Raw genomic sequence first — 10,697 nt, forward strand, 5'->3', positions numbered from 1 at the left:
TTTTATCATTCTTATTTGGTCGCTATTAATAATGGGGAAAATAATACGGGGTTTTAATGGAAAACCTCATTCATCTATTCAATCGTTTAGGAAGTCCCCTACATATTTTCGGGGGTGGGGTTGAAAATTGGCGCATAATTGCAATCGATCGGTAAAACATCTGTTATTTTGGCACATCTCTAATTGCGCGCCTTTAATGTTTTGCCAAACGTTTCGAAGGTTTTTTTTTTTGGGCCCGTGAACCACTTTCTAAATTTTCAAAGTCCCCTGTGTGTAACTTAAATATTTAACATGTCCAGCGAAGCGAGTCTGGCTTCCAAATGGACGCGACCAGATGATGTGGGTATAAAGTGGACGAGCACCTGCCCGCAACTCATGCAACTGCCTCCCTTTCCAGTTTATAAAGCTGCAGCGGCTCAAGCAAAAGAAGAACAAATTGGCCGCACGTGTGAGCAACAATAACAACAAGCGACCGGGACTCCAGGTGGATGAGACTGATAAAAGCAAACTGCTGGAGGCCAAGCTCGCCCAAAAGCGAAAGAATCCGTTTGCCAAGTGAGTAAGCCACTTTGCCCCGGAAACCCAATCACCCAGATCCCTTCTTGCAGATCCACAGACGATGCGAAGAAGCTGCGAATCGATCCGGAGGTTCCGCAGCCGGAACCGGTGGTCACCGCCTCCTCCTGCTTTGTGCGGGAAACGCCCACTCGTCCGCCGCCCGCCAAGTTCGTCCTCCAGAAATACGACCCTCAGGCCTTTGCCAAGCTCTTCCAGCAGCCGCAAACGAACGCCGAGGACGAGGACGACGCAGAGTTGGCCGCCCGACAGAAGCACACAGCCCATCTGCCAGTGGACTGGTCCCTGAAGACGCGCGCCCGCTTCTTCTGTCCCTCGGAGCTGCCGGCCATCCAGCTGAAGACCTCGCAGCTGGCCAGCGGCCTCACCAGCTTCGTGCGCTGCATGGATCCACAGCGGACGGAGAGCACGCTGGACATCTCGGACGCCACGCGCTTCAACCAGTGCACCTACTACTGGCAGCATCCCCACCTGCCCTGGCTGACCCTCTTCCCGCGCACGGCCAAGGAGAACGTGGGCATCGTGGTGGGCGATCGCGAGCGCAAGGCGCTGGCCGAGGAGTGGGACTACAGCTTCCGGGGATTGTTCCAGCTGCTGCGCGCCCGCCAGTGCCCGTACTTCTACCTGTGTGCCAACACCTTTACAGTGCTCTTCCGGGCCGCCGGCGTGGGCGGTCGGGCGGAGAGCCACGCCCTGGTCACGCCGTCGACGCGGGGAATGCGCCAGGCCCTCAGGCAGGAGGGGATTGAGTTCAGCATGCCGCTGAAGAGTGAGGCCAGCGGAAGTGCACACGACAACAGCTTCCCCGAGGAAAGCATGGGTCCGGAAACAGGAGAACAGGAGGCGCCTCCAGCGGCTCAGGAAGACGAGGATGACGACGAGGACTGGCTGGAGAGCTTGGGCGTGGATGAGCGCGAGCTGCGACGCATCCAATCGTCGCATGCCAGGAAACAGCAGGCTGCCGAGATGCGGGAGGATTTCAGCGATAATTCACTGCTCCTCATCGATGGCGTGGAGTGCCAGGGATTCTTTAGTTATCTCCTGAATGCCAAGAGCGCCATCAGCACAGTGGGCCGTCTAGCGGGAGTGCCACCTACTCTTCTGTCGCCGGTGGCCTTTCCCAAGGCCACCATGCAGCACCTGGTTCCGCGGTCCAAGAAAGTGCGCCTGGACGGCGTCGACTACTTCAGCGTGGACATAAAGGGCCTGATCCTGCCCACATTCCTGCCCAGCGTGGCCGAGCTGCTCTGCGAGACGCGCCAGATGTTCAGCTCCACGCTGGCCAGCAGCATAAACACGCTGGCCTTCAGCAAGGCCACCCAAAAGCTGCTCGAGAGTCCCGAAACGCCTCAGTCGGATGTCGAAGGAGAAGATGCCGCCGGGCAGGTCTTTGGCGAGCAGAATCTTTCCGAGTGCGGCCTGCTGCCTGGAGTGGTGGGTTCCATCTGCCGCACTGGCCAACATGCAGTTGGCCTGCTGGAGCGCATTTGCTATCAAAGGGGCGAGGGATATGCCTGGAGTTAGGGAACGATTCAAGTCAAGTCTTATGGGAGCAGCTCGCTTTGTAGCCTTATTCTTAATATGTACATTTTGTTATGTCAAATAAAATACTGTTCTAGCAAAGTGCTTTTCGCTGATCCATGGTGTGATGGGAAATAGTTTGGCACCCATTTGGCAATAAAGTCTGTAAAGACAGGGTCCTTTTAGAAGAACATTCAATAGGAGAACGTACAGGATTGCACATAAGACGAAGCACCAATCGGAAAAATACTTGTGTGTCCAAATTGATTCAATAAAATAAGTATTTTCGGTAGAAGTGATCTCTAATAGAGTCTTGAATTGACAAAACAAGTCAATTTTTGAAAATAGAGTGAGTTCAAGTGAGTTAACTTGCATCACTTGATTTTTTCATAAGGTAAAACAATTGATATAATATAAAATAATTTAGAATAACCGAAATTATTTGCTTAGTAGTTCTATTACTCCCCCTCACTTTTATTCTGTACTTTTATCGCTTGTTTTTCCTTACGAGTGGTCAAGTGATCCAAGTTAACTCACTTGTACTACCTCAATCTATTTAAAAAAAATACTTGTTTGTCAATTCAAGTCGACTCCTGTAGGGCTCTAATTTCACTGCACAACGTTGCTTCCTACTAAGTATTGTTAGCACCTTAGGGATTCGTTTTCCATGCATTTCCCCTACAATTCAACCACCTGGTTTGTGCTTAATCAGCCTTAATCTTAGTCTGTATATTTTGTTACGCGTAATTAGGTTGTGTACTAGCTAGTTGTCCACCATGATCAGTTCGTCGATGCTCCAGTCCTCGTAGGAGTGATCCGGCAGGTATCGGCGGATGATGATGGGGATCTTCTTCTGCTTGAGCTCCTTCATGGCGATCTGCAGGGGATCCGTTTCCCCGTCCAGTTCCACCATGATGGGTGCGCACATGGCGATCTGGAGGGCCCGGGTGCCCAGAACTCTGGCGCGCTCGTACTTGGTCATGTACTTGGTGGTGATTCGCTTGGACTTGGGGACACCGCCGCCGCCCGCTCCGGCGGAGGCTATGATCTCGATGTTGTCCGCCTCCTCCTCCTGGTTGATGTCCTCGTCCACGTCCTCGTCCACATCATCGAAGTCGTCGCCGCCAACGCTGGAATTGGTAGAAATATCCGGTTAGAGGACTTGGAGATTGGAATATAGCGCCTTTACTCACTCGTCGTTGTCGTAGTCCGCGTCATCCATGGTTGATTTCTTTAATTATTAGCAAATAAAATAATACAAATTCGGCGTGTTTTGCACGCGTCGCTGGCTCAGTGTTGCAAATAAAAATTTTACTTTCCCCTAAAAAATGCTCTTTTAAAATCCTCTAAATTTTTAACACTGTTGAGCAACACAATTGCTCTCAAACTTTTAGGGCTGCAATTTGCGTGTTGCTATCGATAACTAAGATTCTCAAACTTATTTTTTTATTTTTTGTGAGTCACTTACTTTTTCTCTACGCAGCTTTACGATAAACAAATTTAAAAAGCTCTTCATCTTTAAATTTTATTAAAATCGGTTACCCTCATTTTAATTTATTTCTAGTATATGAAACGATTGATTCGTTTACGGTTTTGGAAAAATCTTTTTATTATAACAGTTTTATTTCCAAATTACATAACTGAAGAAGTCCTTAAAGACCGTTGACTTGTTATAGTTAACTGTTAAAATATTGTTGAGTAAAATCATCTAATAATTTTTGTTTTCTGGCTATTGGTTTTCATAAATAATTTTGAATTTGGAATGTAGCCGCAACCCGTCATCTATACGGACACTTGACATACTCGATTTCCCCATTTTCTGTAAAACCAACTGGGATTCAGATCGATTGAACTCGGATTATTCGAAAAGTACATACCGTAGGAATCGGAAAGGGCTCTGGGTTGATATTTTCGTTGCGCAGATGGGGGTGGTGGCCGAGTTCTGGGTGCATATGCTTGAGAAGGGACTGCATATCCTGGCGGAGGACGCGATCGTGGAGGTGGATATCCAGGAGGACCCTTGGGAGGTGGACGGGCCCTTTCGCGAGGTGGATATTCCGGCTCGTAGTCGTAGTCCACACAGGTGCGAATGGAAACGTTTCTTCTTCTACCCGGACCTCGTTGGGTGGCATCCCTATCAAATCGATTCAAGTCAAAGGTGCCCAATGCATCCACTTCCTGCAGTCGCGTGTTATTTCTTTGGGGATACGGATAGTACGGATCATGCGGGTCTTGGCTGACTTCGTTTATCGCACGGGCAGCTGGCTGGAAGGACCTCACGGAGTCGCTGTAGGGAATCTCGGCTTGTGGCTCCGGTTCGAAAGGAACTGGCTCTTCGGGTGCAACAGCTGCTGTCCTGCGAGTCTCCACTCTGCGATCCTCGCAGTTGCATCTTGCGCCCAAGGGATGAAGGCACATCGGCTTCGTCCTCAGAAGCTCAGGCATGGGATATGCATCCGGATGACAAGCCCTTATCCGCCGCGCCCCCTGTTGGGCATTTCCGTTTCCGGGGCAGTTGTTAAAGCATCTCTGGGGCTTGTTTCTTTGCCTCGCAGGTTCCGGGAGCGTGGCACAGCAGCATTTCTGTCGTGGCTTGGAGGCTGGAATAGCAGGAGGAGGGGTGGGAGTGGGAGCGGGGCAACAGCAGCTTGCCAAAGGAGGCGGAGGACAACAGCACCGGGTATCCGCATCCAAGAGGCCCACCCTATTCTTAGGCCTTTGCGAGCGAATCACGAAGCAGTGACGACTGCGATTCCGCTCTGGATTCCTGTGGCTACCATGGAAGACCCTCTCCTCGTCGCTCTCTTGCGATGGCCCTCGACCCACTTGGCTGGCGCTCGGAGTGTTCCCTGTCCAGAAGAAAGTCATTAGTGGCTGCAGACCCACGAAGAACTACCCTTTCTACTTGCCCATTGGCGGTCACATGGGCTTTATTGCGCCGGAAAGCGAAGGAATACTGGGAATTTAACTGAACCAAAATTTAGGGGTGCTGTCATTTGAGTATTTGTAATCTGAGTAGCCTGCTCGGTAGCGCCTGCTGGGATCCATTTCCGTTCTCCTCTCACTGGATGAGGCACTTCTTCTGCTTCTTCTGCGACCGGCAGTGCCCGCAGGAGTTGCCGTTGCCGTTCTGGTGGTGGTGGCGATAGGGCTGCGGACCCCTGGGAAGGCTCTGGCCGCAGGTCACGTTGGCGTGGGTGGGCTGGGCCATCGCCTGCTGCTGTTGGCTGGGCGGCGGAGCCACGGGAGGGGCGCAGTAGCACTCCATTTTGGCAGGCTTCTCGTTGCAGGTGCAGCGGGTCTCCATGACGGGGGGCTGCTCCCGCGGTCCGCGGCTGCAGGTGATGTGGTCAGCCTGGACGGTGGGTGGTGCGGCTCGGTTACGGTTCTGGGTGCAGGTGCACTCTACCGTCGGTTGCCCCCGGTTCTGGTAGACACTGCATGGTGCGGGGTCACCCGGCGGCTGGTAAGAGTTCACCTGGCAACCACCTGCCGCTGCTCCTGCCCCTTGACCTTGACCCTGAGCCTGGCAACCACTGCCCCTGGCCCCCTGATTCTGGTTCTGACCCTGGGGCCCCGGATACGGACAGCTGTCCGGCATCTGCTGCTGCTGTTGGTGGGCGTACGAGGGAGGCGGGCGGTGGGGCGGCTGCTGAGGGGGTGGGGCTCCGCCACTGGTGCCGCAGGGACAGTTGTTGCACTTGCCACACGGAGACGCTGCAGGCGGAAGAGTTAGTGATCGGCGGCCCACTGCCCATTCGATACTCACTCATTTTCCAAAAAAGAGGTTTGGTCTCGGTTCTCCCCACAGGCTTTACTACAGGCAGCTAATGCTAAACGTAAATGACAATTCCGGACAGGAATCTCTAACAGGGTTTTCTGGTTTTACGATTTCCTCGATTGGCTGTTCCTCTAGAGCATACAAAAATTTAATACGATTAAAAATATTTTCATTGGGGTGTTAAACTAGATAACAAATCAATTTAAGTTGAAAACAAAATTAAAATTATTTTGGTATTGGGGTTAGAATTTTTTAGTTTTTTGAATTACATTACTTTGGTCTTAAAATTCTTATAAATTTCCTTAACCAGGAGGTCAAACTACATATCAACATTCGAATTACGTAATGTAGTTTCCTTGTAAAATTATCGTTCAATAGTTTTGTCGAGATCAAGTTACAGTAGTTACGTGTTAAATTTTACAACTTTGCAATTTCTAAAGTCTTTGCTCATTTCGAAACGGGTTCGTTCGATTTAAGCACTGATCAAGCTCTATCTAAAGGGCATCCCGTAGGTCAGGCTGCCCCCGTTGGACTCCCACCACTTCCCAGACACTGCCATTCTGGACTCGCAGAATCGGGGGCTGAACAAGGACTTCGAGAACTTTACTGTGACCCATGTGGAGGGCTTCCTGCGAGAGCCCAATCAGAAGCAGATCCTAATGGGCGCCTACTGCACTTGGCCACCTACGACATGGAAGTCTGGTGGCTCCTCTTCGCGGCCAACACCAATGGCACGCTGCAGTCCGACTTCCAGGACTTCCGGATCACTTTAACCCTCAAGGTGATATTGGAGTACAGGAACAAGAAGCGGTATTTGAATGTCTACGATCTGGTGGCCAGCATCGGTTTGGGACGGCAAGTGGACATCAACTTTGGAACTAAATAATCAAACTTTCGCCAGAGAAAAATCAAGAAGGAATACCATGGTCGAATGCCCAGAAAATAATCTCACTCAACTTCTAGTCGAGTCAAAAAAGTTTTAAGAAAGATTTCGATTGAGTTTTACCATAGCATCATAATTCAAAAAAAAGGTAAGGGGAAATTTCACCTGTAGTTAACAGATACGGTTTGCTGAAACATACGCGAAAAAGAAAAATACACTAGTAATACTCTTTGGTTGATCTATCCATTTTCACCATGGCTTTTATTTTTGTAATTATTATAATTTTAACATAAATTAAAAAATGATCATTATTTCTGATTGAAAAAAAAAACTCAAAATAAATGATTATTGTTTATTTTTATTTTTTTTCGCTCAAAAATAAAACTATCTTGGACGCCACGGCTTTTCTTCTTAAATCACATAAAACACGAGGTGTTTCTACTTATTTATTTGTTGTCGCTGTTGCAGAATCGTCGTCTGTCTGAACGGTCTGTTACCACAGCAAGGTTACCGATAGTATCTTTCCATCTCTAATGCAATGTAAACAAAACAATTAAACTATCTGAGAATATTTTGAGTTAAAAAATAACATTTGTACGGCCGTAAGAAACTAATATTATTGCATGGTGTAGAACAATCGCCTAGTTTATCTATCGATCAGTTTTGAAAACAAATTTGAGAGTACGCATGAAGTAAGAGTTTCCATTGCCAGGTGTGAATTTGAAATGGAGGATCGATCTCCGGAAAACATTGACACTTACTCCTGTCAGCAAGATCCGCAAAAGACTCACTTGGAAGAGCAATTACTGAAGAATGAAGCCAGCAAAGTGTCACACTGCGAAAATGTATTATCAAACAGTAAGAAAGGCTCAACGTTAGACTAATCAAGAAAGAAATAGTCGAAGTCTTGCCTGAAAAGGCGCACCCACATGAAGCCCGTTGAAGAAGACATCCATCAGTCCGTCAGCAATTTGAAGATGGAGGTACATAGGGTACACTTGCATTGGCACAGGAGAAGTGTTCTGTAACTTTAACCCTGTAGTTCCCTGCAAGCGCCTAATCTCTATCTAATCATGATTCGTGGGACAATCATTAATCATCAGAGTTTCATCATTATTTTCATTGCAAAATCACCGCGGGGAGAGTGAACGCATACAGATTAATAAGGCATTTATCAAGAACTCAAACCTTTAGGACCTTATAGAAACGCACAGAGGAGAACGACCCTCTTCCATACTGTTTTTTCAAGAGTCTCAAGAAAAAAGCTCTATGCGCTCCCAAATTGAAGCCGCTCAAAATATATGGTGAAATAGTTATACCCATTATTCGTAAAGTAATACGGTTAGGAGTGAAACTAAAAAACTTAGCTGATATTTAAACCGTAATTAAAAGAAAACCCGTCTTTACAAATTTTGTGTAGCATCATTTTGAAACCCATATTTGGCATTCAATTTCTGAGACACCCCTGAATATACCCTTTTACTTTACGAGGGACAGCTATAAACATCTGTTTAATTTCATTTTTTAAATCACGTTGTTTTTCAAAAACATCAATTGTATCGATAGTTCCATCGATGACAGTTCTACTTTCTCCAGCTCCGACAAGGTCGATAACTGCTCCTTGCAGTATGTATTCTATCGATCCAGTGCGGGGTGTCTTTTTTACCTGCGTAAATCTCAAATATTATTATAAACCTGAGGGAAAACATCCCCTAATGTAATGAGCACGCAGTTGTTCGATGTTTGGGTTGCTGTCAGTTGATCGTCAAGGTGTATCTTCTGTTAATCTGTACTCATAGGTAAAAAAAGCACAGCTTTAGATCCATTAAATACAATTTTATACATTGCCTTATATTTTCACTTCCTTAATACGGATTTTTTTGTAAATTTATCATTATGTGCATTCAATTCATAGCTTCATATAATTTTCTTTTAACAAATTTCACCGTAAACATGGAGTGAGCGAGACAGCTATAGAGTCACTCGCTCTTGATTTCACCATTTATGCATTCAATTTAGTTGATATTTTTTACGTTTTTTTTAATATAAACTAAATTTGTATATCTGTAATAATTCTTGTTTAGAAAATAATTTAGATTTCAAAATATTTTTGTTATTGGATTTTCCCCTCCTTTGCTTTTTCTTTGCCACAGTCTATTTGGAAGATATAGAATCAACGGCATACGCGTTCAACAGCGAAAACGGAACGGATATGTTTATTGATACGGATATTATTGACCTTGATGAAGATGACAACGAGAAGGATCTTCTTGACTGTGATATATATGAAAATGAGCGCCAGGGCAGGAGATATTCATATCCCTTCGTTCTGGCGGAAGACAAATGGAATACCACTGATGATGACTTTGCCGTTGCCTCCCCAGTACCCATTCAGGTTACCCATAGAGTAAGTTCTTGTAAAACTTCAATAAATAATAAAGGGCATTAAACTAGAAAATTACATTTCCATTTCTCCTTACCGATATCAAAATTCCTTTCATTATTTTTTATAGCCCACCCTGATCTCTGACGAGCCCATCTTCTGCGACAGTAGTAGTAGTGACAGCGACGACGTTCTGGTTATCCAAGACCCTATTGTAACCACGATCAATCGAACTGCGCGATTCCCGACTCACGGTCCGAGTACTCCTGAAATCATCAAACAATTCCTGCCTTTCGAAAAGGCACGTACCCAAAAAAGTTGTATTTGGCCACGTTTTTAATAACCAAGTAGAGCTCTAGTTTCAGCTTATAACATTTACATAACTGATAGCATTAGCATCCATTTCTTTAAAGTTCAAGGAAGCCTACACCACTAGCCACACCAACCAAATAGAAATCGAAGAGGATGTAAGCGTCATCCCCGAGATCTCAGCTCCAACCACATGCTGCGCCACCAAAGAGGCTCTGATCTCCAACGATTCCAGGGACGTCGCTCCCAGCCTTGTGGAAAAAGCACTGCAGGTTAGTTATTGTCAAAAACGCAGTAATTGTTATTATTTCGTATGTTTATTACCCTAATGCAGTTGAACTTTTCCACTGTGTTATCTAATTATCCAAGTTCTCTCCTTCCTTCAACTTTCAGTTTGAGGGCGCCGATACTAGTACTAGCACCAGCAACACCTCCTTCACGGAAACGGAAAGAGCAGATATCGTAAACGAAGTCCCCAGTGCCGAATATGAGACCACAACCGACTCAGCCAGCTCCAGCTGTGGGAAGCCCAACAGCCAGACTGAATTCCGTGCCTTCCTCACTGCCTCCTCCTCGCCCAGTTACTCTGCGGCCAGTACATCCCAGTTTAACGCCTCGTCTGCCGGCGGAAAAAATGGCGAGAGGAAACGCGGCCGTCCTGCCAAGGATCATGCCGACGGACCAAATCCCGAACTCATGTCGCGCATGAACGATGAGGAAAGAAAGGCCTACGAGGACAGGATCAAGAACAACGAAGCGAGCCGCGTCTCACGCCGAAAAAAGAAAAGATGCGAGGAGGAGGAGAAGGCAATCGAGGAGGAACTGGTGGCCGAGAATCTGCGGCTCTGTGAATTGGTCGCTAAAGTGGCGTCCCAAGAACGCAAGCTCAAGAAGTTCCTGATGAAGCAAAGGAAGAGCATGTAGCCGTAACAACTGTAGCCAAGTTAGTTGCAAATTGCAGTCTCTGGCTTATTACAGGGCTGATTTCCGTATAAAAGCCTAAAAAATATGTTTTTAGTACACCAAATTTACTTTAAGAAAACAACTATTTGCTAAGAAGGAACAGAAGGTATTGTGATTCTCCTAGCCATAGATTAGCTTTAATTTACTATAGGATATATGTGAGTCGCCTCACGTTTCTCCAGAACTACAATAAGTCTTAAAAAATTATTTTTCGCAAAGATAAATAAAAAAAATAATGTTTAAAATAAAAAAAAGAATTAACTGTTATTGGCACTGACTTT

General features: G+C 46.5%; 5 protein-coding genes across 7 annotated transcripts; 2 read left to right on the forward strand and 3 right to left on the reverse strand.

Moving 5' to 3' along the window:
* The first annotated feature begins 156 nt into the window (after positions 1-156).
* On the forward strand, positions 157-2,199 carry hd (humpty dumpty). The gene is made up of 3 exons (XM_017154531.3): positions 157-339; positions 398-555; positions 609-2,199. The coding sequence occupies exons 1-3, from the start codon at positions 292-294 to the stop codon at positions 2,098-2,100; spliced, it is 1,698 nt and encodes a 565-aa protein (XP_017010020.2). The 5' UTR covers positions 157-291; the 3' UTR covers positions 2,101-2,199.
* A 595-nt stretch (positions 2,200-2,794) lies between these two features.
* On the reverse strand, positions 2,795-3,447 carry Polr2F (RNA polymerase II subunit RpII18). Its single transcript, XM_017154532.3, has 2 exons — positions 3,291-3,447; positions 2,795-3,227 (listed from the first exon to the last, which is right to left on the reverse strand). Exons 1-2 carry the CDS (start codon positions 3,317-3,319, stop codon positions 2,861-2,863), a joined length of 396 nt encoding a protein of 131 aa, XP_017010021.1. The 5' UTR covers positions 3,320-3,447; the 3' UTR covers positions 2,795-2,860.
* Positions 3,448-3,681: 234 nt separating this feature from the next.
* On the reverse strand, positions 3,682-5,146 carry LOC108066071 (cyclin-K). Its single transcript, XM_017154416.3, has 3 exons — positions 5,007-5,146; positions 3,975-4,946; positions 3,682-3,916 (listed from the first exon to the last, which is right to left on the reverse strand). Exons 1-3 carry the CDS (start codon positions 5,008-5,010, stop codon positions 3,876-3,878), a joined length of 1,017 nt encoding a protein of 338 aa, XP_017009905.2. The 5' UTR covers positions 5,011-5,146; the 3' UTR covers positions 3,682-3,875.
* LOC108066072 (basic salivary proline-rich protein 2) lies at positions 5,113-6,009 on the reverse strand. Its single transcript, XM_017154417.3, has 2 exons — positions 5,867-6,009; positions 5,113-5,814 (listed from the first exon to the last, which is right to left on the reverse strand). Exons 1-2 carry the CDS (start codon positions 5,868-5,870, stop codon positions 5,159-5,161), a joined length of 660 nt encoding a protein of 219 aa, XP_017009906.1. The 5' UTR covers positions 5,871-6,009; the 3' UTR covers positions 5,113-5,158.
* A 1,263-nt stretch (positions 6,010-7,272) lies between these two features.
* LOC108066067 (uncharacterized) lies at positions 7,273-10,582 on the forward strand. Of its 3 annotated transcripts, none has more exons than XM_070217559.1 (5): positions 7,273-7,363; positions 8,915-9,168; positions 9,275-9,445; positions 9,558-9,725; positions 9,823-10,582. In XM_070217559.1, the coding sequence occupies exons 2-5, from the start codon at positions 8,974-8,976 to the stop codon at positions 10,375-10,377; spliced, it is 1,089 nt and encodes a 362-aa protein (XP_070073660.1). In that variant the 5' UTR covers positions 7,273-7,363; positions 8,915-8,973; the 3' UTR covers positions 10,378-10,582. The 3 variants fall into 3 exon arrangements, with proteins under 3 accessions (XP_070073660.1, XP_070073659.1, XP_070073658.1); XM_070217558.1 differs by lacking the exon at positions 7,273-7,363 and adding an exon at positions 7,474-7,744; XM_070217557.1 differs by lacking the exon at positions 7,273-7,363 and adding an exon at positions 7,474-7,619 and having other exon boundaries at positions 9,847-10,582.
* The last annotated feature ends 115 nt before the right edge of the window (positions 10,583-10,697 follow it).

The sequence above is a fragment of the Drosophila takahashii genome, chromosome 3R (genome assembly GCF_030179915.1).
Source record: "Drosophila takahashii strain IR98-3 E-12201 chromosome 3R, DtakHiC1v2, whole genome shotgun sequence".
NCBI classification, from domain to species: Eukaryota; Metazoa; Arthropoda; class Insecta; order Diptera; family Drosophilidae; genus Drosophila; species Drosophila takahashii.